Source organism: Corvus hawaiiensis, chromosome 1, assembly GCF_020740725.1.
Source record: "Corvus hawaiiensis isolate bCorHaw1 chromosome 1, bCorHaw1.pri.cur, whole genome shotgun sequence".
Lineage (NCBI taxonomy): Eukaryota > Metazoa > Chordata > Aves > Passeriformes > Corvidae > Corvus > Corvus hawaiiensis.
Window position 1 is genome coordinate 55810798 of NC_063213.1, and position 22145 is coordinate 55832942.

The 22145-nt window shown below is 39.6% G+C and overlaps 1 protein-coding gene and 1 non-coding gene across 3 annotated transcripts in view; one reads left to right on the forward strand and one right to left on the reverse strand.

Moving 5' to 3' along the window:
- Positions 1-12108, reverse strand: part of CASD1 (CAS1 domain containing 1) — a 29238-nt gene extending 17130 nt beyond the window's left edge. The window contains exons 1-6 of one of the 2 annotated variants that reach the window (XM_048305261.1): positions 11849-12108; positions 5999-6095; positions 5403-5523; positions 3824-3868; positions 1519-1581; positions 285-329 (exon numbers count right to left, since the gene is read on the reverse strand). In XM_048305261.1, the coding sequence (XP_048161218.1) occupies positions 285-329; positions 1519-1581; positions 3824-3868; positions 5403-5523; positions 5999-6095; positions 11849-11981 (504 nt within the window). In that variant the 5' untranslated portion in view covers positions 11982-12108. Of the gene's footprint in view, positions 1-284; positions 330-1518; positions 1582-3823; positions 3869-5402; positions 5524-5998; positions 6096-7683; positions 7842-11848 lie in introns of those variants that run through there. The other variant, XM_048305264.1, reaches the window with a different exon arrangement.
- A 5816-nt stretch (positions 12109-17924) lies between these two features.
- Positions 17925-17998, forward strand: TRNAN-GUU. Its single transcript has one exon. It is a non-coding gene; the product is annotated as a tRNA-Asn (tRNA).
- Positions 17999-22145: the final 4147 nt, after the last annotated feature.

A 22145-nucleotide genomic window follows, 5' to 3' on the forward strand; every position in this document is an offset into this window, starting at 1 on the left:
ATTAATAATCTGCTTTTAATTAAAAACTTTATTAGCTATGTTAAAGCGAATTAATGTTTATTAACCAGTATTGCTGACAAAAGCAAGTACTGTACATCACACAGCTATAATAAAGTACACCTGATATTTTAAAACTACTTTTTGTAACAGCACATTCACTGAAAACAGGTATTTTATTATAAACTGGGTTTAACAATTTGATCATGTAACCAACTTGAGAATATTAAAGTTATCCTACAAGAACTTCCTTCTTTACTAAAATCCCCCATACATGTATAACTTACCGTGGCAGCTCCTACTACAATTATATGAGGTTTTGCCACAGAACCCTAAGACACAAAAATAAAAAGGAATTAGTTTGAAAATAATCGTAAATTATACTTATTATTAAGACTCATACTTAATTAACTGTGACTCACTTGTCCATCAGCTAATGGTTACAAAAGAGTAGACTGCGGATATATTACAGAGAACAGATACCTGAATTTTCACATAATAGAATCTACAAAAGCCTGAAGTATCAATAAGCATCTACAATCATGATCAGTTTAGCAGCATAAGTTCTCTTTAAAAGCTATTTAAACATCTATTCCTAAGGTCATCAAGTAAACTGTAAACACTATTGAACTTTTTATCTCAGTCTCAGCATTGTCAAACATCTGTTAGAGCTGCTGCACTGACCATTGCTACCCCAGGGGTCTGACAGTTCTAGGTAGGACAAGGACAAGGGCCAGCGTACTCAAACACAAGAGCATACAGAAACAAACAGTCCTGAACACCTCAGTACCAGTTTTACCCTGGCATAGCAAGGAAAACTAGCAGCTCTCAGTTTTTGTAGAAACCACAGAAAAAGAAAACCAAATGATAACTTCAGCTATCCTGATGGAAAGTGTTGTGCAAGAATGATCAATAGGATAGCAAAAAAATAGTCCCACAAGAATCACAGTGCGCTACTACTAAATAACTCCAGGCTATTGAAAGGTCAACTAAGGAAGAAATAAAAAAAAATTATTTGCCAATCTGTAAACATATTACTTGTTGTCAGAGTTACATACAGAATAACATGACAACCTGCATCATAACTGAAACATGTAAAATAATTAGTATGCTAATTGAGGGAGATATTGAAAACAAATAAAATCAAGGAATTCTTGATTTTGCAAATTACCTTTGACCATCACTCTGAAACACTCAAATTATCATATATACAAAATCATCGAATCATAGTATATCTCAAGTTGGAATAACCCATAAGGATCAAAATATTTGGCCACATTGAAGTGGAGTCATTGCAGCCACAGAGGAAGTAAAATGCCAAACCCGACTGAAATTCTTTTAGCTCTTAACAGGATAAATTAACTTGCTCCTAGAAAGTAGGGGTTTTGTAGTTTGCTTAGGGCTTTTTTGGTCTGAGTGATACCATCCTTGGAAGACCAGGAGATACCCAGAAACATATACACCAGTAAACATCCCCTTTTCACTACTCTGAAGTCAAATTTTAGATCTCTTAAAACAAACCTCAGTCCAAGATTTGATACGCTGCCTCATAGAGCCATTAACTTCTGGATACCACAGAAAATCCTGTAAAATAAAGGAAGAGTTTCTCTGCAAGCTTAAAAGACAATCAGTAGACTAAAACAACAAATGCAAAAAAACCAAACGAATTGCCATCAATTCAACTGTAAAGGAAAAACATTTGGCTCAGAGTGTGATCTCCTTATAGTTAGCATTAAAAGCCTGACATCTTACTCCCGCATGGAAAACAGAAAGCAAAGAAAAACAAGGGGAGAAAAAGCCAACAAACCCTCAAAACTTTTCCCACGTGAGAAACAAATTTTTATTTGTAGTTCAGGAGTCGGAATTTCACCAAGAAGGTAATCTTTTAGTGTCTGCCAAATAGGATGTCCTTGGGTTTCCAATGCAATCAGGGATAAATCCAAGGTCACATCTATAACTTACTAGAACTTGCTTTTTGCTCAATTTTCCACATTTTTACCAGCAGGTTTTCTTTGTTCCAAAGCTTAAAATAATTGATAGCATGAAATCATAATTTTCAAACAAAACCAAAACCTAGCAATTTACCTTACAACTTCATAAATTATCAGCTGTTTAAATCTAATAGTGTCATGGCTATTAAACACATTACCTACGAGCATTCTTTTAGATGCCAGGAGCAGTGCTCAACTTTCATCTAGGACAGTCTAGACTAGTGCTATTATGTCTCCCAGCTAAAGCCATGACTTCCTAGCACTTAGTTACTCCTTAGGACAGCACTATTGGATAGTCTAAAAATACATGTTGAAATGAAATGGCAGGGACTACACGTGCAGAAACTATTGTGAGGAAATTTTGTAACGCAGAATGTTGAAACACCATTAGCAGAAACACTCCTCTGGATTGTTACATTTTGGTAGTTCACTTGAGTACTGTCAATTCATTATTTGGCTGTGGAACCTGTGAGCAACCATGCAGTCCTCTGCAGTGGCTAAAGGACAGAAGAGTCACTGTGATGACTAGAAAGGGCAAAATTAAACTCTCCACTTGTTCCCAGTAATTTTTTCTTTTGTTGGTCAAGTATTTTCCACATATAGATTCCTGGGTCACAGCCAGTCTGAATGTGGAAATTCAGCTACCATGCCAATAATGTCGAAGAGCAACACTTCATCAAAACAAGGAAGCAGCAGACTGGGAATATATTCTTAACTACCTAGACATCTCCCAGAAGCCCAGACCTGCCATCTCAAATCTCAGTGGTTAGGCACCTTCCAAGACTTAAGGAGTTTTGAAGATGTGATCCTGTCAGGTTAGGTCAATGCAAATCACACTGCATCAGCCTCTTTGTCCTGTCTTGTGTCCTGCGTCATCTTTTCCATCATTCAGATAACCACATGATGAGCCACATCAGACCTGAACAAAAAGTAACTTTTTGAATCCTACAAAGTAACTTTTTGGCTGACTGACTCCTGAAACAACCCACTCCACAGCTTACCAGTGCTAGTTATAACTCAGCACAAACACAGGAACATACTGTGAAGGCCAACAGAGTTGGTTAGCACATGCTTAAACTGCCATGGGCTTACACCCTAAAATGTTATTCTGTACCCAAAATCTTAAACATGTATACAAACAAATACTGAAAATTCACATTCAGACAACTCAGCAAACACGCTGCTTCTTTGGTTTTGGTGAATAGAGAATGAGTTTTCTTCAGGGCATAAATAAATACATGACTAGCACAATCCCAGCACTGCTGATAGCTGTCATGGGAAGCAAAGAAAGCTATTCAGGACAGCATTTCCATTGCCAGGGCAGAGGAGAACAGAGCCCTTCAGAAAAACTAGCCTCAAGTACCTTGTTTGTTTTCTTTTTTTAAATATCCACACTATAACCAACATTGTGCTTATTTCTCCATGAAAAAACAGTGCAAGGAATACTTGTTGAGATAGCATAGAAAACTCAATGGTAATTACAATTACCAATCCAAGGAAGACCCAGATACATATTCTTACAGCATGAAAAGAGTAAACTTCCTGGCAAAAGCTATTCTTGGAAAGGCCAAATTATAACACCTGACAAAAAGAAAAATTATACACAGTTCCAGAGCTTATGCCCAAAACTAAGCCACAATACAAGTACTCCATGCCAAATTCTCTCAAAATATAGTATGTTACGGTACACTCTGAAATATCCATAGAATATTTACAAAGAATGTTGATGGTCTTAACCTTCTTTTGACTTTACAGCTCTGACTGCAATTTCAATTACATTGTATGAAATAATAACATGATTATGGCTTGCAGTTTAACACTAGATAAAAACTTACCACTTTAATTGAAGCAGATTTATCTTCAAATGGGATATTTCCATGCTGTCAAAAAAAACCCAAAACAATAAAAACTAAGCAAAACTTTTAGAATGAAAAGAAAATATTTACATACCTATGCTAACTTGCTCTCACCCAAAGGTTTATCTTCAGTGGAAAGGATTTTTCTTGTATAAACATGTCAGTGTACTCACACAAAATATTTATGTTGCTTTCTTGATAAAACAAGCTACTCGAAAAAACAGTTATTTTTCCTGGAAGAAATCTAGCCAACAAAGTCTGAAATGCTTTCTGGTCACTCTGCTGCAAAGGTATTGGATCTTTTCCTAAATTTAGCCTCCCAACACAAGAAATACTTATGACTTTTCCCTTTTTCCTCTTTCTTTTCTTACACTGCCTTCCTCCAGCCTTCCTTTTCATCTGCCCACCTCCTTTACACAAGCAACACAGTTTTAATTAAAGAATAAAAGAAAATAAACTCAGGCAGAAATAAAATCTAGAATGCATTATTAAATTTTCTGAGTGAAAACTGTAAGAAACCAGAAAGGAAGGAGTCAGATATGCATATACAATCCTCCTTTAAAATTACTAAATTCAGTATTAATTTCAATCCAGGTCCATAAGAACAAGTGTACTTCTTCAAACTGAGATCTTGATTTCAATAACACTTGACAAAAGATACTCTCAACTCAAAATCCATTATAACACTCTATCATCTCACCAGTATTTTTGGGCAGCAAGAGTGACCTAACCAATTGACTAGGAAAAACAGAGTTCTGGGATCAATCAAACATCTTGTTTTGACAAGAGAAAGTGACTGCATGCTGAATGCCGCACAATGCCAGCTTGCACTTCTAAGTGACAGGATTACTAAATAATTGACAAATCTGATGTACTGTTGAAAGTGAAAGGTGTCTTTTCCATCACATATATACATACATCTATGAAGATATTGCCCAAGAAGTATGATATAGCAAAAGAAATCAACATTACGTTCAACAAATGATACAGCTATATCTTTTCTTCCTCCTTCCACCTGGCTGTTTACATACTTCACCTTATAAAATTCAGACAGCTCTTCATCAGTGATCAAGAAGAAGGTAAGACTTGAAGCTATTTTTAGTTTCAAGTTAGACCTGGAAATCTGTCATTGCCCCAAGGATTTTTACGAACAGATTAGATCAGCAATTTAACTGACATTTTAATTGACAAATTATAGGGCATGAATTACTACTATTTAAAAAAACACAAAGGAGCAATCATTTTCTCATCAAGAAACCAAATATGAAGCATAAATTGCCATGGGACAAGTCAGCTTCATTAATTTATTCCCAGGCTGCTGCAAGCTTTCTCCTGAGCTTCCTAGTTCTCTTCTCAGATTCATAATTATCTCATCTGTAACCAAACAATTATTTTGGTCTAATCTTGTTCTTCTTCAAAAGACCTTTCTGTGCTTCTCCTTCCTGATGGCTAGGCCAGCAAACAGCATAATTTGCTTTCCTGAAGTTTAGACAAGAGTTATAAGGTAAATTGGGAAGAAAGAAACAAAAAAATCAATCACCAAAATAAGCTATCTCACCTTAATTCCCTCTTCTTTGACTTGAGGATTTATGAGTTTTATAAATGAATAGAACAGCTGTCGAATTCTAGAATCTCCTATAAACACAACATGTTTGTCTATGAGGCAATTTTTTGCTTCACTGTAAAACAAAACAGTAACAGTAATGTTACAGAAAATATATATCTTAGAAAGAAGTATTCTGAAATTCTACAGAGCTATATAGATCATTCTAAACATTATATCCAGCTCTAAGGCATGGTAATTTTTTTAAAAACATGCTGAGTTAATAAACAGTTTATTGCAATTTGCATAGAATTGAAAATGAACTCTCTTGCTAATGTGATTAGGCAAACAACTAAGCAGGTTTTCCTATTATGTGTACTACAAATATAGTAGTCTCAAAATGGTAATATACAGCATAATTCAAAAAAACCCCCAAAACTTCTCTTACTAGGAGGTGAAAAAAAGTGATTGGTAATTTTATTTAGGATATTTTTACTTGCAATTTGACACGTATAAAATAAAGTGAACAAGAAATGACACTACAATTACTACAGCTGCAGTCAAAAAATGACTCTTCTTTCCAGGTGAACAGAAGACGTGAGTTTCCTTACCTATTTTTATACTTATGCATCATACAACTGTGAGGCTGCCATACTTTTTCTCCAAGAAATCTCCCACTGGACAGAAGATACTCACATGTATCACCACCTTTAAAATGTTATATTAAGATTAGAATTCAGACACATGAAATGTAAAACATAGCCCCATTGCTGTTATAAAAAACAATCTGACATCTGACAATATTTGAGAAACAGAAATTGAAATAATCAACAGCAGTAAACAAATTTAACTGATTGTAAATACATCTTGTACAAGTTTCTGCAAGTTGCCTTTTCACTTATTATACAACACTGTTCTGTAAATCCCAGCCCTAGTCACAAAATGTTAGTGATCCCACTTCTGCTGTCAGAAAGATGTTGTGACTTAGAATGGCATTTCCTTTAAAATTTGCCAATCCACTAACCAGATTATGGTTATTATCTGCAATCTACTAACCAGAATATGCTAATATGAAATTAAAGAATACAACTGTTGAATAAAATAATCTTCTACACAGAATCACCATGCACAGCATCTTGTATAGAACACAAAACTCATCCCAACATTTGGAAGAAAGTCTGTTACATCTCCCTGTTTAAGACATTTGGTCACGTGGTCACATGGGTTAATATGCAAAAAAAATCCCAAAAATATTTACATGTCAATTTGCTGATCATTCTGAACTGCATTTATCTTTTCCAGTCAGTAAGTTTTATGCTAATTAAGATTAATCACTTTACAGGTGCTGATGTTTCAGGTCATGTTAAGTTTCAAATATCTCAGTTGTGAAATCAGTGACTGTTATCTTCCCAACTCCATGTCAGATTCTGCTGCCTTATAACTAAACACAACTGAACACCATTCACTGCAAGAGAAGTTGCTCTCCAACATTTTTGTCATACTTGGCATTTCCAAGCACTGACAAACAGTGAAATGGTTGTGAATGAAACGGTAGGGACTTGTTCTAGCTCGTACAGAAACAATGTACCACTGCCCGTACCTAACAGTTTCTTCATTACACTCAACTCATATTTTGGTTTTCAAGCAACACACTTCCCTGATCCTCAAACTTGCAAACTCTACATGTAGCAAACTCTACATGTAAACTATCCTTTCAAGTAAGTTGCATGAAAAACGAAACTGTCAGGAATAATAAAAAAACCGATCTAATCAAAAGCAACATGAATTTGATAATGAGGTGACTGAGAGTTATTCCTGATATAAAGTCCTCCACTTTGCAGATGATGACAACTAGGAGATGTATCAAAGTGATATAAGAGTGAACCATGTAAAAGAATACCTATGACTAATCAGACTCCCTCTGACATCCATTAACTTGCTGAGAAGGATGCATAAGGAAATAAGGACAGTTATTCATGGTCAGACCAATGGTCAGTCTAGCCTGGTATTCCACCTTCAACAGGGGCCATAAGCAGATGCTCAGAGATGAATAAGAAGAGGGCAAGTAAACATCACGTTCTTGCCTAATATTGTCCCAACTGTGTTCATTCCAGGGACTTACTAAACTGGACATGCAGTCTTCAAGTTCTTAGCACCCACAGCATCCTTCTACAAGAGTTTTCTACATCCACAGCTGATGCTTGAAGAATCATCTGCCTTTATTTGAAATATGGTTTCTACTAGATTTACTTGGCACTCCCTGGTTCTTCCATGGGACAAGGCAGCTTGGACTTACGTCTGTCATGATTTGTAGACCGCTATAACTTCTTTCTCAATCAAGTTTTCAAGACTGGAGGATGTCCTTATCTTGAGGTCATGACCCAAGCTTGGTATCGCTGTATTACAGCTGGTGGTGGGGTCCGAGGCTGTGACCAAGGAAGAGATGACCGGTCCGGGGAGATGGTCCTGAAAGGAATCGCCTTCCCGGGGCCCGGTGTCTTCCTCTCAGCTGCTGGCAGAGGGGCCCTTGCAGAGGCTGTCAGCTCTTTAGTGATATCAGCTCGTGATTCCAGCTCAGCTCTGCAGGGCAGCCTCCAGGCCAAACCAGACCAGAGAGAGACGAGAGGCCCGTGTGGCTGGTTTCGCACGAAGGTAGCTTTATTGTGGGTCCCCTCCGGCGAAGGGAAGCCAGGGACGGGCTCTCCCTCTACAGAGGCAAATTGGTCTTTTATAGGGATACAGGGGATCAGCAAGGGGACCAATGGGTTACAGAGGGTCTGGGATAGACCAATGGGTTACGGAACGATCTGCATAGGGTATCCCAAAGGATTGTGGGTCTACTTTTCCTCATCATGACTCAAAAGTCCTTTCCAGGGAGTCCTGCTGGGCGGTTGTGAAATCTCTTATCTCAGCAGACATCCCTCCAGGGCAGTGGCTGGGCATATCCCACATCGCTGTACTCCATGGCACTCCCACCACAATAATTGCCCATAAATAGATCAATTCATCATCCTACAGTATGTTCACTGAAGTAACATTCTAAACATCACACATGGTATATATTTTAAACATAGAGACAATAATTCATGTCAAGGGGTTATGCCTTCTTTCCCAACTCCAGGTACTGATTATCTCATTATTGCCCTGAGCAATAATTAGAAAGCTCCTGAGACTCATTAGGAGCATTACTGACGTTTGATATCTTCCTTTAAACATAACAGTAGAAAATAGGGGGAGAAGATGAGGGAGGGGAATAAAACAAAACTGTAACAGCAGCCAAGAAAGTAAACTGGAGGTTACAGACCAGACAGTGCCTCCAGAAATGCTCAACTCTGGCTTTAGCAGATGAAACAGCAGCCAAAGAACATGCTCATTTTAATACACCACAACCTCTTCTTAACCAACAACGAGATCTTAAAAGAAAAAAAAAACAAAACAAAACCAAACAACAAAAAAGCCCAACCCCCAAAAAACCCCAAAACCTGAGAAAAAGAATTCCAAGCGCCATTGTATACACAAAACACAGACCACTCTTTTAAAATTCTTTCTTTGTGTAAATTATCCTTCCAACACATTACCCTTTTATGCTCACTTAGATACACTACATTATAGGTATACAAAGTGCATAATTTCTCTGAAGTTTATTATGCTCATTATTCTAATTTATCATTCCTCAAAATTGTGGTTATTCCATTGAAATTGTGAAATCTCAAAATCTTCATTCAGCATCAGAGCAGACGAAGTTTCCCAAAGCTTTCTCTAAAAAGCATACTCTCTTTTTCAAAGAGCTGGAAATTCAATTGTTCTCTATTATTCAAAATTAAAAAATGTCATTTTTAACAGAGTCTACTACTGCTGATCTTAAGAATGCAAACTTTTAAATAAAAGCTTATTTCCAAAAATGTTTAGGACTGTACCTTTGAAATAGAACAACTGAAAAACACTCAGCACTAACTTCACAGGATAGTATGTAAACATTCAATCCACTTAACTCTTCACAAGTTAAAGACAGTTTGTACCTTCTCTTAATTCACATTCTTTTGCAAAAAATTGTAGGTGACCCCTAACACAGTCTTCTTGAACATGAATCTGACCTTTCACAACCCCAGTTCAGCATCTTTTCATACAAGCAAATTTTATACAGGCAAGTTTGACTGGGAAGTACACTGGGCTGCTCCTATCTATTACATGTACTTGCATGGCTGAGGCCAAAATTAGATAAAACCTTTACATGTAATGACAATCAGACAAAAGGGAAAGGATAAAAGCACAACAAACACAGCAATCCCTTCAGTGACATGGCCTGGCTTTCACAGCCTGGCAACCTTGAACCTGTTTGCAGCACCACCTCATCCGCCCTCTGGAAACTAGAATAACCCTTTTTGGGATATTTCTGGTATAAAATCTTGGTATAAAATATCTTGTGTGGAAAAGAAAGTCCTTTCTTGCTATCACTTTAAATGTATTGCCTGCTAATTTCATTTTTCAGTTGATATGTTTTCTGTTGCAGCACAGTAACAATCAATTTACCTTCCCCCAATAATTCCTAATATTTGAGATCATTAACAGGTTTCTGTCCAGGCTACAGAGTTTTATTCTATTTCATTATTTCCTGTAGAGAAGCTGTTTTATTCTTCTGCCATTTGTGCTGCTCTTTTGTACATGCTTTCCAAGTTCTATTATCCCACTACTAAGAGTGGGTGACCAACACCACTGAGAGTAAGTGAGGTGCCAGTCAGCTTTAGCTGTGCACTATCAGTGAAAACCTCTGTTTTTTTCATTAATTGTCAAAAGTATTGTGGCATTTGCTAAATTTCAACTGTTCGATATCACTGAAGGTTTGCAGAATGATTTCTTCGATAAAAGCACCTCTGCTTTTATCCATCCTAAAAGTTCATCTGCTGTAATTTTTCCACCCTCCTTTTCTAAACTTCTCTTTTAAACATTGTATGTTCACAGAAGCCCAAATTGGGAACTCTGTTTTCACTATGACTCCATGTCCTCCTACCTTTTAAACAGTTATGGGAAAACCTCTCCCTTACCCTCTAATTGCTTCAAGAAACTAAAAGCCTTAGGCGAAAAAACTTGAAATGTTTGTAACAATTCATACAGACCATATCAATTTACATAAAGGCCAGCAGATTCTCACCATTTTGCAATCTGAGACTCACTCCCTTTCTTAGCTCTCCCAGAATATACTGAAATTATGCATATTTTATTTTCCTTGTAACCTGCTTGATATGGCAGTCCCTATTTTCTTAGTCTTCCAACACCTCTTTAAAAGTCTGCCACTCTCCTCCTGTCTAGTTTTGTGACACTCTTGTGCCTTAAGGAACACTGCACAACAGGCAAGTTCAATTACCTCATGCTTGAGCTACACTAGAATTCAGTAAAGGCTTCCATGTCTTCCAATTTAATACTAGTCGGTTTATCAGACTTAACTGACATGCCAGCTAGAGGGTGAAATCTAGGGAATTGTATACATAAAGATCCCTACTCCGTTTCCCATTTCCACAATGAATTGTCTCAGCCTTGTTTACCATGAATGCTGGCAGCAGGTGTTAGAACACGACACCAGTTGTCCTACAACAAAGCCTGAGTGACCTCCCTACAGATCAACTTTTTAATTTACCCACAAAAATATACCACGTTTTTTAGCGTGACACAGAAACAAGTAAATATTTCCTTCAGCAGCTCCATTTGCATTTACGGATCGTGCCAAGACTCTCTGCTTCACGGCCAAAACAGCCCTAGCGAGGAGGAACGAGCAGAGCTCCCAGCGCCCATAACCGAGGTGCGCCCGGGCGCAGCCGGTCACGGCCACAGCTGCGCTCGCTCGGTCCCCAGAGCTTGTCCACAGCCACCGACAACACGTGAAACCAAACAGCTCTTTACTTCGCTTCATCCACCAAAGCGGCTGGTTTCGTTATGTTTGAGGCGATGGTTCAAAGAGTGAAACAACATATACCAAATCTCGTACCAATTAAGACTTTAACCACTAATTGCCAGGTAATTAGTCATTAATCATGCCGTACGGGAACGAGTGACAGGGAAGAAGTCACCCTTTACCCCTGCAGCTTCACCTGCCGCAGGCCGGGTCCCCGGAGCTGCGGCGCGCTCTCGGTGCAAACACCGCATCGCCACAGCCCCGCCAGCCTCACTCGCCCCTTTCACTCCGAGGGGCCTCGCCCGACCGCCGGGGCCTGCGGCGACCCCCAAGCCGGGCCCGCAGGGCCCCGCGGGCCGGGTCCCCGCCGCTGTCCCCCAGGGTCGCGTCCCGCGGCAGCTAGCGAGCCGCCGCGCCACGCTGCCCACACCGCCGCGGCTGCCTCGGGCGGAGGGACCCACCGCTCTCCCTACACGGCCACGGTTCCCGAGCTCCGCCGGGGCTCTACCGGGGCTCCGCCTCCCCGGCCCGGCAGCAGCGGCCCCCCACGGAGCGCCCGCGGCCGCCCCCTCACCTCGGTAGCGGCGGGAGGCGGCGTGACAGGCGGTGAGGAGCAGGACGGCCCCCAGCGCCAGCGCCTTGGCGCTCCTCACGCTGAAGTAGTAGTTGATCTCCCGTTTGCCCCCGGTGTAGGCCAGCGCCGCCATCTTGGCTCCTCCATGACAACAGCGTGCGATGGGGCGGGCGGGCGCGGCGGGGCAGCACTGGGTCCCCGCCGGCGGCCAACGCGGACCCTGCCGCTGCCGCCGTCCCCGCCGCCGCGAGCAGCCCCACACCCCGCGACCGCCGGGGCGGGGCCGGGGCCTCTCTCCTAGCGCCGCCGCTTCCCCTCGGCCGCCAGCGGGCGGCCCCAGTGCTCGCCTCCCCGCCCCGCGGCGCCGGGGGGGATGTGGTGGCTCCCGGTGGATCCCACCGGATCCCTCTGCGCTCAGCCCGAGCTCCGCGGCTGAGGAGGCGGCGGCGAGGCGGAGAACCCGTGGGGACTGTGCTCCGTGAATGAGTAGCTGGGCGAGGGTCCGTGCCGCACACGGTCCGTAACTGGCACTGAACAGGGAGGGCTTCTTCCAAATAATGCGATTTTTAAACACTTGTCACTCTTGTGTTGACAAGGAAATGGTCATTCCGGTTTGGGAGACGCTCACTCCCTCTTAACGCGGGTAACTGTACAAGCAAGCTGACATACTCACAGAATCACAGAATCAATTATGTTGGAAAAGACCCCTGCGATCATCGGGTCCAACCTATGACCGAACACCCCCATGTCAATTGGACCATGTCACTAAGTTTAAGGAAAGACATCCAGGCTTTCCTTAAACACTTCCATGGTGACTCCACGACATCCCCGGGAAGCCCCTAATCACCTTTTCTCTGAAGAAATTCTTCCCAATGTTCAACCTAAACTCACCGTGGTGCATCTTAAGACTGCGTCCTCTCATCCTATAGCTATTTGCCTGGGTTAAGAGGTCGACCCCCACAGATTTACCTGGGCTTGGGGGATGGATGAAATGATTGCTGAAATCAAACTTTGCTAAGATTTGCAAAAGGGAAATTCTGCTCCTCCACAAGCAGCTACCTGAGCTGGGCAGGAAATCTGGGCTCCGAATCCAATCCCTCACCAGTGGTGGGGCTGGGAAGCTGCCACCAAGCCCGGCAGGCCTGGAGCAGGGCAGGCGGTCACGGGAAAGACATTTCCACAGAATAAAGTAACCATATATAAACTGCATAAACAAATCTAAAACTTAGGAAATGTGTGCACTATATAGTCACATGAAGATGGGAAATGAATATGGGAAATAAAGAGTGAGCATTTATCAAGCCTTGGGTGCATGATGAAGTACATACTGTACTAGACAGGTTCCCTCAGATGCAGCAGAACTCTTTTCATTAGGACTAGCCAAAAAAAAAAAAAACCAGAAAGAGTGTCGTCGTCGTCGTCCCCCCCCCCTTTTTAAAAAAAAAAAAAAAATTAACTGAATGAGTAAATAATAATAATTAATTGTCTGGGTTTTGAACACATAAAAAGTCCAATTTTCATTTCACTAACCTTTCATTTCCCTGTCATCCAAAAAAACCCTAATCTGGAAATTCTGCAAATCACTGAATTTGATTATTCATTTAATAATATGTGAAAAAATAATTTTGTGGAGAAAAAAGAGAAGAGAAACATTTGAAAAAAACCCAGGAAGTCTACACATTGCAAACAAAGTTTTATTTTGAAATGTTATCTGAAAAACTGATGAACTTAAAGCAGTATGCAAACATAATGTAATGTAAGTACAAAATGTGAGTTCTAAGTATTATTCTGATGTGTGCTGTTACTATATATTCAATGTATATCCCATTTCTATCCAACCAATGTCTTTACTATCTGCCAACATATAGCCCATACTTCTTTTCTATTCAAGTCTGTCTGTTGATTTGTTCACTTTCTCAGTATTCTTTTTAAATAATAAAAGCACTATTTTAAAGTGCTCAGATTTATTCTCTCAGGGAGAGGGAGAGAGAAAAGGTACCAAGTATACAGATGGGTAGTTACTTGGTTATGTATTTCCAGAAAAACCCCAACAAAACCAAACTAAAACAATGACAACAACAAAAATCCAAACAAACCAACCCCCCCAGTTCTGGTTGTAGTAGGGATTCGTTTGCTCCATAAATGAAAAATTCTCATGGATGCATTATTTTTTGCTCATGCCTCTTTCAAAAAGACAAGAATTTTCATAGCCTTCTTTCTGTGAACAAACCTTCTTGTTTGTTAAAATATTCCTGTTAGTGCTCCAGTTTCTTTGTGTTCATTTCACATGCATTTTACACTTGAAGAAGCAACTTAAACACTTTATAACATCTTCTCTAGCTAGAATATTTTTGTCACTTTTTGCACTGTTGCTCATTAATAATTCTTAACAATCTTATGAAATATATATTTCCTGCAGTCATTGAAGACCACAGATACTCTTCTTCATCTGTTTATTTGTTGATGAAAAAGTGAGACTTTTCATCCAACTGAAACGTATTTACTTCAGCTTGTCTCATTCTGCAATGTAACTATGTTAAGTCTGAGGACAAGTCTGCAAGGTGCATTTATGACCATGAGTGCAGCTCAGAACTTACCCAAATTACTGCTGTTACTATAAGCAGTGTAGATGCAGAAAGCGTGGGGTTCTGCCACAGCTCCTGTGTTGACTCAGCTTCTCAGGGTGGATGCAATGCTTAAGCAGGGAAATGTAATTTTTAATTTTTATTCTCAAAATCATGAAATGAATTCAACTCTCCACAACAAGGTGGAGAATTTCAGGGATCTTCAACTAAATCAGCTTCTTTCTCTGAAAGAGCAGCAGGAAGTAAAATGCTATCAAAACAACCATTCTTCTGTTTATAGATATCTCAGAAAATTACAACCCTTAGAAATAGTAATTCCGTCCTTCAGCCTTTGGAGGGCTCTTTTGGATCTGCTGCCTACTGCTGGAAGTCCCTGGGCATTCCTCATTTGCCATGAAGACCTAACACCAGCCTTCAGTAATGCCTGAAAACTCCATGTGTGGATTTCAATTGTGTTATTTTAGGACTGTACAAATACATGCTGATACTGTTACAGGTTGAGTATCTTAATTAAGATAATTCCCCTGTGTATATTAAATATTTATATGGATGTGAGCAAGACATCTGCTTTTGCTTCCTTGCTTCTTTGCAGACATTGCTTAGGTGTTCGATAATTGAGATCCCCTTCATTCACTCAGAAGCTTTTGTCTGAAGTGCCATGAGTTAGGAAGTGGTTTGCATGCATGTAGTCTTGCTTCTAAAAGGTTCCTCCTTGTTTTTCACAAGCTAATTGAATTTGGCATCATGACATATACCTAAGTAATTCACACCAAAACCACTATATATAAAAGGCCTGATATAAAAGGCTAATTAGGGATTGCTAAGTACCCTATAAAACCAACTCCAGACATGAACTAGAAGCTGCTTTGTAAATTGTATACCTACTTTTTTTCTTGTCTGCTGATCAACTAAGTGTGCTGGAAGTAAACCAGAAGTCTGCTAGCTGTTCTGATCAGTCAAACCTCAGCTTTTGGGTTGCAAATGCTACAGCTTCCTGTTGGCTTTCTGCTTGCTCTGCCAGAAGCATCAAGGGCCATCAGTGGGAACACCTAGAGCAGCCACAGAGAGAAGATCCAGAGAAAAGTGTTTCCTTTGAGAGGCAGAGGAGACGTGACACTGTTGTGCATGTGGGATAATATCTATGAATGTTAAAAGTAAAATGCCTCTGGAAGAATTTCACATTTCTTTTTTCTACAGATGTAGCCTTGGCTTAACTGGATTAATTATTTTCATAAGAGATTGTGGTGTTTTGTATGGTCACTCATGACTGATGCTGGCATTACTGTGGTTTTTGGCTGCTCTATTTCCTCTATGAGTCAGTCTAATAACAGTCAGGAATGAAGGGGTTCATCCCACCTAATTCCATTCACTCATAGAGAACCAATCTATTTTAAACTAATCATCACCCTCCCTCTGTAGAACTGGAGTAAGTAAGGTGGTAATTTACTTTTAAGTTAGAATAAGGTGAACGACTTACCATGAAGAATAGTGACTTTCTGCTCAATTTAGGAAATGAATTTAAATTGGACAGACGTCATTTACATGGGTATAATTTAGATGAGGTAATTCTTCTTTTAATGCTTCCTGACTTTGCCTGGCAGGCTCAGCATAAATGGAAGGAGAACTTTGTTTCACGGGTCAAACCTGGCATGTACATACGAGTTTGCTGATAAACTGAGTTCACAGGAGATGTCCTTTCTCCTGTTTACAGCATTACAGCCATATGTAGCTTCTGGAGTTGGACCTACCATCCTCAGGCAAAGGCACAATGTAATCAGAAGGACTGGGTGCATGTAAGAAGATAAAGTGACTGCTGTATATAAAGTCAGCTGTAACAGAAAGCTGATATTTAAATATTCTCAGTCAGAGGAGTAGTAGGGCATTCTCATGTGATATTTTCCCTTTTGAGTTTTTGTGTAGTATAAAAGTATAATTTTTCACAAGTATATATAGGAAGGAATATAAGCACCAGAGCTGGAAGACAAATTATCACTTACCTTTAATCTTTAAGGTTCATAAGGAAAATGATCATGTGTTCATAAGGAACATACTGTTTGTTATATGATAAGTAAAATATTCCCTACATTAACTAACAGGTTAAGTGTTGGATAATTAATTAGTAGATCTGCCATACCCCAAACCATATCACTTCTTAGTTTAAATGGTGCAGCATTGCCAGATTGCTCTGGTCATATTGTAGTTCCAGAAATAAAGCTACATTTCCAATGGATTCCTGGATAGTGTACTATTTTCAGTATATATTTTTTGTCTGGGGAGCTTTTAGGTACCTGCCAAATGATGGCATCAGACATTTTAATTGCTGGGTTTTCAGCCTCATAATGGTAATCAATTTTTCCCTAAGAATCAAGTTTCCCTGTTGCATGTGTATGCCTGGTAGCCAATATTGTAAATATTTGATTGCATTAATGAAGAGGGATTACAAAGTGTAAGAAGTCTTTTTCTCAGTGGACTCGTTCAATCAAGCAGTGTGGCCTGAGTACTGCCACATCCAAATGATGAAACAAATATGCCCTCAAACCTGTAAGATCTTGGAATTCTATCACAAATTACTGCTTTTACAGTTTTCTAATTTTGTAACAGTTATAAAAATGGTTTCTCAATTGTCTGTACTAAAATCAGACTGATATTAAATGAAGTAATTATGAAATCACATGTACAAAGGCCATATTTAGCTTTATCACTAAGAGATAAATACATCTGCTGTTCTATAACACGAGACTTAATAGCGTTTTCATTTCAGGCTCTGTGGGTCTGAAACAAAGATGGATCGGATGAAGACAGGGAAGGGAAATGGGCAGATAGCAAATATTTAAGTCATCTGTCCTCTTTCATTTAGGACAGTCAAGGGGCCTCACCTTTCTGCATCGTGGGAAGTGTCATTGCTGTGCAGCTACAGAGTCTTGAGAAAGGGGCTGGGACCCAGCTCAGCTCACTAACACAAATTATTTTTCTTTCGGCTGCTTACACTTTATCCTCAAAGCTTTGTATCCATCAAAGTAAAGGGTTAAGAATGTTTGATTTAGATGAGTTTTTTGGTATGCAGGTATAAGTTTTTTTCTATTTCCCCTCCCCTCTCTTTTCTTGACTCCTGGTTGAGGGAAAATGGCAGTCACTGTTAGTCCCTTGTCAAATTGAGTTATTCTTTTTTCATGAACATTTTGTTTCATATTGTTCCTCTTTCTGGTTCTCCCTTGTGCTCCCAGTTGTGCCTTCTTAAAATTCAGAATTCTTATATTTACAAGACAGCATTTGGAAGCCTACACAGCCACAGTCCAAGCTTTGCTGTGTTTGTGCAGCTTTATAAGCCTTTCCTTCTGCCTGCCAGCAATACAGATGCCATGTGATGACCGTGTTCTCTTTTAGCATCTCTGCACTAAATCCCTGCTACTTGAAATCAATGTTTTTAGGAACATAAATTTATTTTGGGTAGGAAAATTATTTTTTCTTATGAAGATTCCAGTGCCAAGGGAGTCTCTGTGGCGCAATCGGTAAGCGCGTTCGGCTGTTAACCGAAAGGTTGGTGGTTCGAGCCCACCCAGGGACGTGTTCTTCCTTTTCCTCTGCCATGGCAGGGGATTGGAACCAGATGACCTTAAGGTCTCTTCCAAACCCAGCCATTCTTGAAATTTTAGAAACTTGGAATTCTCTGTTTAGCCTCAGGTTCACTTAAACACTAGTTTGCTGAAGTATCAGCAATGGAACAGACTAAAATATTTCTATACATCATTATTTAAAAATGAAATTGCATAGAAATAGTTTCATTTTAGCAGGATATTGCAGCCTTCCCTATTGTGTCATTTTTGTTTGTTTCTCTGTTTTGTTTCTCTGTTGTGTTGGTTGTGAGCTCTAAAGGATCTGTGTTATTTTATGATGTTGAAAAGTAAATGCGTATCTACAAAATATCAACATGGGCTACTGTGCACCTCAGGCTTAGAAAAGATTTTTCATTTAGGAATTAACAGGTAACTCAGTAGTTGTGCCATTTCCAGCAATTTTGTGTAAGAGCCTGGTGAGCTGGAATCTACAGGAGAGCTATTGTTTTTTGCTTCTAGCTTTAAATCTCCTGTGCATGGCACACTTCAATAATTGCTCAGATGGCAGGCAGGTAGATCTAATTCTTTGATGTGTTGTTTTTTCTTATGCTTTAAAAACACTTGAACTGAAAGGTTTAACTAACAGCGTATGATTTTCTGTAAAGCATAAAACCAAAACAAATCTGTATGCAGTGAAACCACTGGAGCCCATTATCCTTCAGCAGCTTTCTTGTGGACTCTTTTTCAAGAACTGTAGTGATAGGGCAAGTAGTAATGGGTATAAATTGAAAGAGGGAGAATTTAGTTTAGATACAAGGAAGAAATCTTTTACTGTGAGGGTGGTTAGGCACTGGAACACGTTGCTCAGGAATATTGTGGATACCCCAACTCCAGCCATGTTCAAAGCCAGGTTGGACAAGGTCTTGAGCAGTCTGGTCTAGTGGGAGGTGCCCTTGCCAGGGGCGGTCAGGACTAGATGGACTTCAAGGTCCATGCATACCCTTTAAAATTCAATTGTTCTATGATTCTATTTGATGAACTTGCCCTTCTCTCACAGAGCTGTCTCCACAGACGTTTTCGTGGTACATGCAAAGCAATTTGGAAATGGAATCCAAATCCCAGTTGGTTTTCAACACACTAAATCCAGATCATACAAGATAAGGAGTTTAAAACTGCTATTTTTTTAGAAGTCATGCTGTCCTAAATTTTAGAGCTTCAGGTTGTAGAAAGCTATGAGTTTAACAAAAAAAACCTAAAAACAGATGAAGGAGTCAGTAGAAATCAAAGCAAGTAGTCTTCATATTGTGTCTGGGCAGTGCATTGTCCATATGGGTGGCAAAGAGGTGAAGGAGTTGTCCAGGCAAAGCCCACAAAAAACAGCTACTGAATTGTTGCATATGAAATTTCCACGGTGTTTATGTAGAGTTAACATAGAGAATGGATTTTTAGCCTAATCTGCAGCAGAGAGTAAGTAGAATGTAAGAACATTGCTGTGGACCTAGAAAGAAGGTGTGAGACAAACTCAATTAATCCAAAGGTCAGACCACCAGCTTGTCTTGCACAGGGAAGGAATTCTTAACCTTAACTCTAAATCCCTCCAGAAAATTGGAGACTACCAACTAAAACAATAGTTTCAAAAGTTACAGGAACTTTATGGAATAAAGTATTTGAAACTGTACTCCAGAATCACATATGGAACTGAAAAATTTCAAAGAACCTCTTGTATCTGTCTGAATCTATTGTACCTATCTTGTATCTCTTGTATCTATACGCTAATTAAAGTAGATGAGAGAAATGAAGTAAAACTGTAATTCTACTTTTTGTCTACTGTGAGGCAGGTGCTCTTCATGGGTGTGGTTTGCTATCTTTGCTATTCCTGAGAAGAATAAGCAGAGGTCCTTTGGATCTCATTGCAGAATCTGGGGAACAAATAATTTTGGCAAAATGGGCCGCTTCTGTAGGAATTGAAATTTTAGATGACTGTAGTAAAGCAAATGTGGTATAGAGGCAGGTGCAGACAGCCATAATAGCAATGGATGTTCTTTCAAACTGAGGAATTAGAGTGGTCTTATTCCCTGTTAAATGCTGAAAGATGAAAATAAATTAGAAGGTAGCTCATTATTAACTAGAAACAGTAATGGAAAGCATTTTTCCCAAATTAAGTCAGGCTGTGTTTGGGTGACTCCTCTTGTCACACATTCTAGGCACTGTTGTAGAGAATATACTGGGATATATTGGGAGCAGTGACTTACACCTTGAGATGTTAAATACCTTAACCAAAAAGTAGTGGTAAATCCCTTGGGATAAAATTTCCCAGAAAAAACTTAAAGCCATTATGGAGGAAGGATTTAATGAAGAACAAATCCTGCCCTTTATACCACTACACAGAGAAGATAATTTCAGATTCATAGAACCTGACAACTAAAAGGCTAAATTTAATTATTGTCTTTTTTTCTGCCCTGAGTGAGCCTGCAGTTTGCTGCCAAGAGCTTTCCTGTTTGGATGAATGTTCTTCTCATATGTTATGCATATTTAGGGTGAGTTCTGATGCTGATGTTTTGAAGAAATAGCCTTTAGGATATTCTTGGTACAGAAGATTTTGACAATAACAACCCTGAGATTAGCTCAGTTGGTTAGAGCATAGATCTAATAACACCATGGTTGTGGGTTTGATACCTCTGTGGGCCATTTACTTAAGAGTTGGACTAGATGATCCTTGTAAATCCCTTCCAACTCAGAGTATTTTGTGGTTCTGTGAATGACAGTGAATTCAGGAATAAAAGCCCTAGATAAAACAGGGGCTGGTAATTAGTGTGTGAGTCAGTAGGTGGTGCACAACGCCTATGGGAATTCTGGAGAACTGCTCTGCTGTTTCACTGTGTTCCGAACTGGCAATTGGGAAAAGTTTAATTTCACCCGAAGGTCCAATTTCTGTAGCTTGAACACAGTAAGATATTGATAATAATTATTGGAATTTATTATATATATATTTCAAATGCTTGTGTTCAAAATAATATTCAAATGTTGTGTTTGTTTGTTTTGATAGTTATATTTGCCTTAATGAGAGCCGTCATTTCCTGAGTAGCTGGAGTGTATACATAAGCATGGAATCATGTATAGGAAATTTTGCTCATGTAATATTCAATCACATGTTTTCCAGGAAAGGATAAATTTATTCCAGCCTTAGAATATAGACATGCAGGAATTTCTTTGGTTTTGCGCTGAAGATTGCATTCGTTAAGCATCTGAGATTCATGGGAGAACTCTACAGAAAATTAGTGGATTTCTAAGGAGCTCAGAATGAGGCATGAGTAAAGGTAAATGAATTAGGGATTACTTCTGTTTGCATGTATGATAGCTTTAGTTAAGCTTGCTGGTATCTCATTGGAATTGGGTACATGATTTTAATACTGTAAAACACTGTATCAAATGGATGGTAGCAAGGCAGATTCTGGGAGATCCTGTCTGAAACCACTACAAGAAAACTATTCAAAAGTCACATCAAAAGCTGCAACTTAAACATGAGTGGTGGAAGTGTAGATGTTATCTGGTAATGTTGTTTTATCACTCACCTGTATTAAAGGACATTTGTCTGTAGCACAGTATTCATGTTTTAGACTGACAAACTCAGATCCTGAAGACAATTGGCAGTGGCTCGTATTTCTCCCCACAGGGCTGCGGGGTTACAACTGCCCCTTCTAGAACCGTGCTGCATGATTTGAGTTTCTTTTTGCTCCATGTTGGTCACATGGATTGTGTTCTCCTTACCTTTAGTTTTTACTTACTATGGCCATATTAGTGCAAAAGCACATGCTACAGAGAGCCCAGTGTGCTGCCAGCTGAGCCTGCTGCAACAGGAGACAGTGTGCATGGATACAATAAGGCATATTTGAACTGGAGACATCAGAAGTCCACTTAGATACAATTTGAAGCACTTACTGACAGGAGCCTTTTAATCTCTTCGTCTCCTGGGGGGATGGCATAAGAGAAGCTGATAGAGAGAACATATTTATAGATCACACAAGTGAGGGTCATCAGTCACACAGATTCCAGGGAGGAAAATGGTCTGAGTGCTGCAGTACTTTGGTTTATGCAATTGTATCGCAACCGAGCCCTACACGTCAGTTGTCTCTCTACCCAGCTTTACAGAGCTTCTCC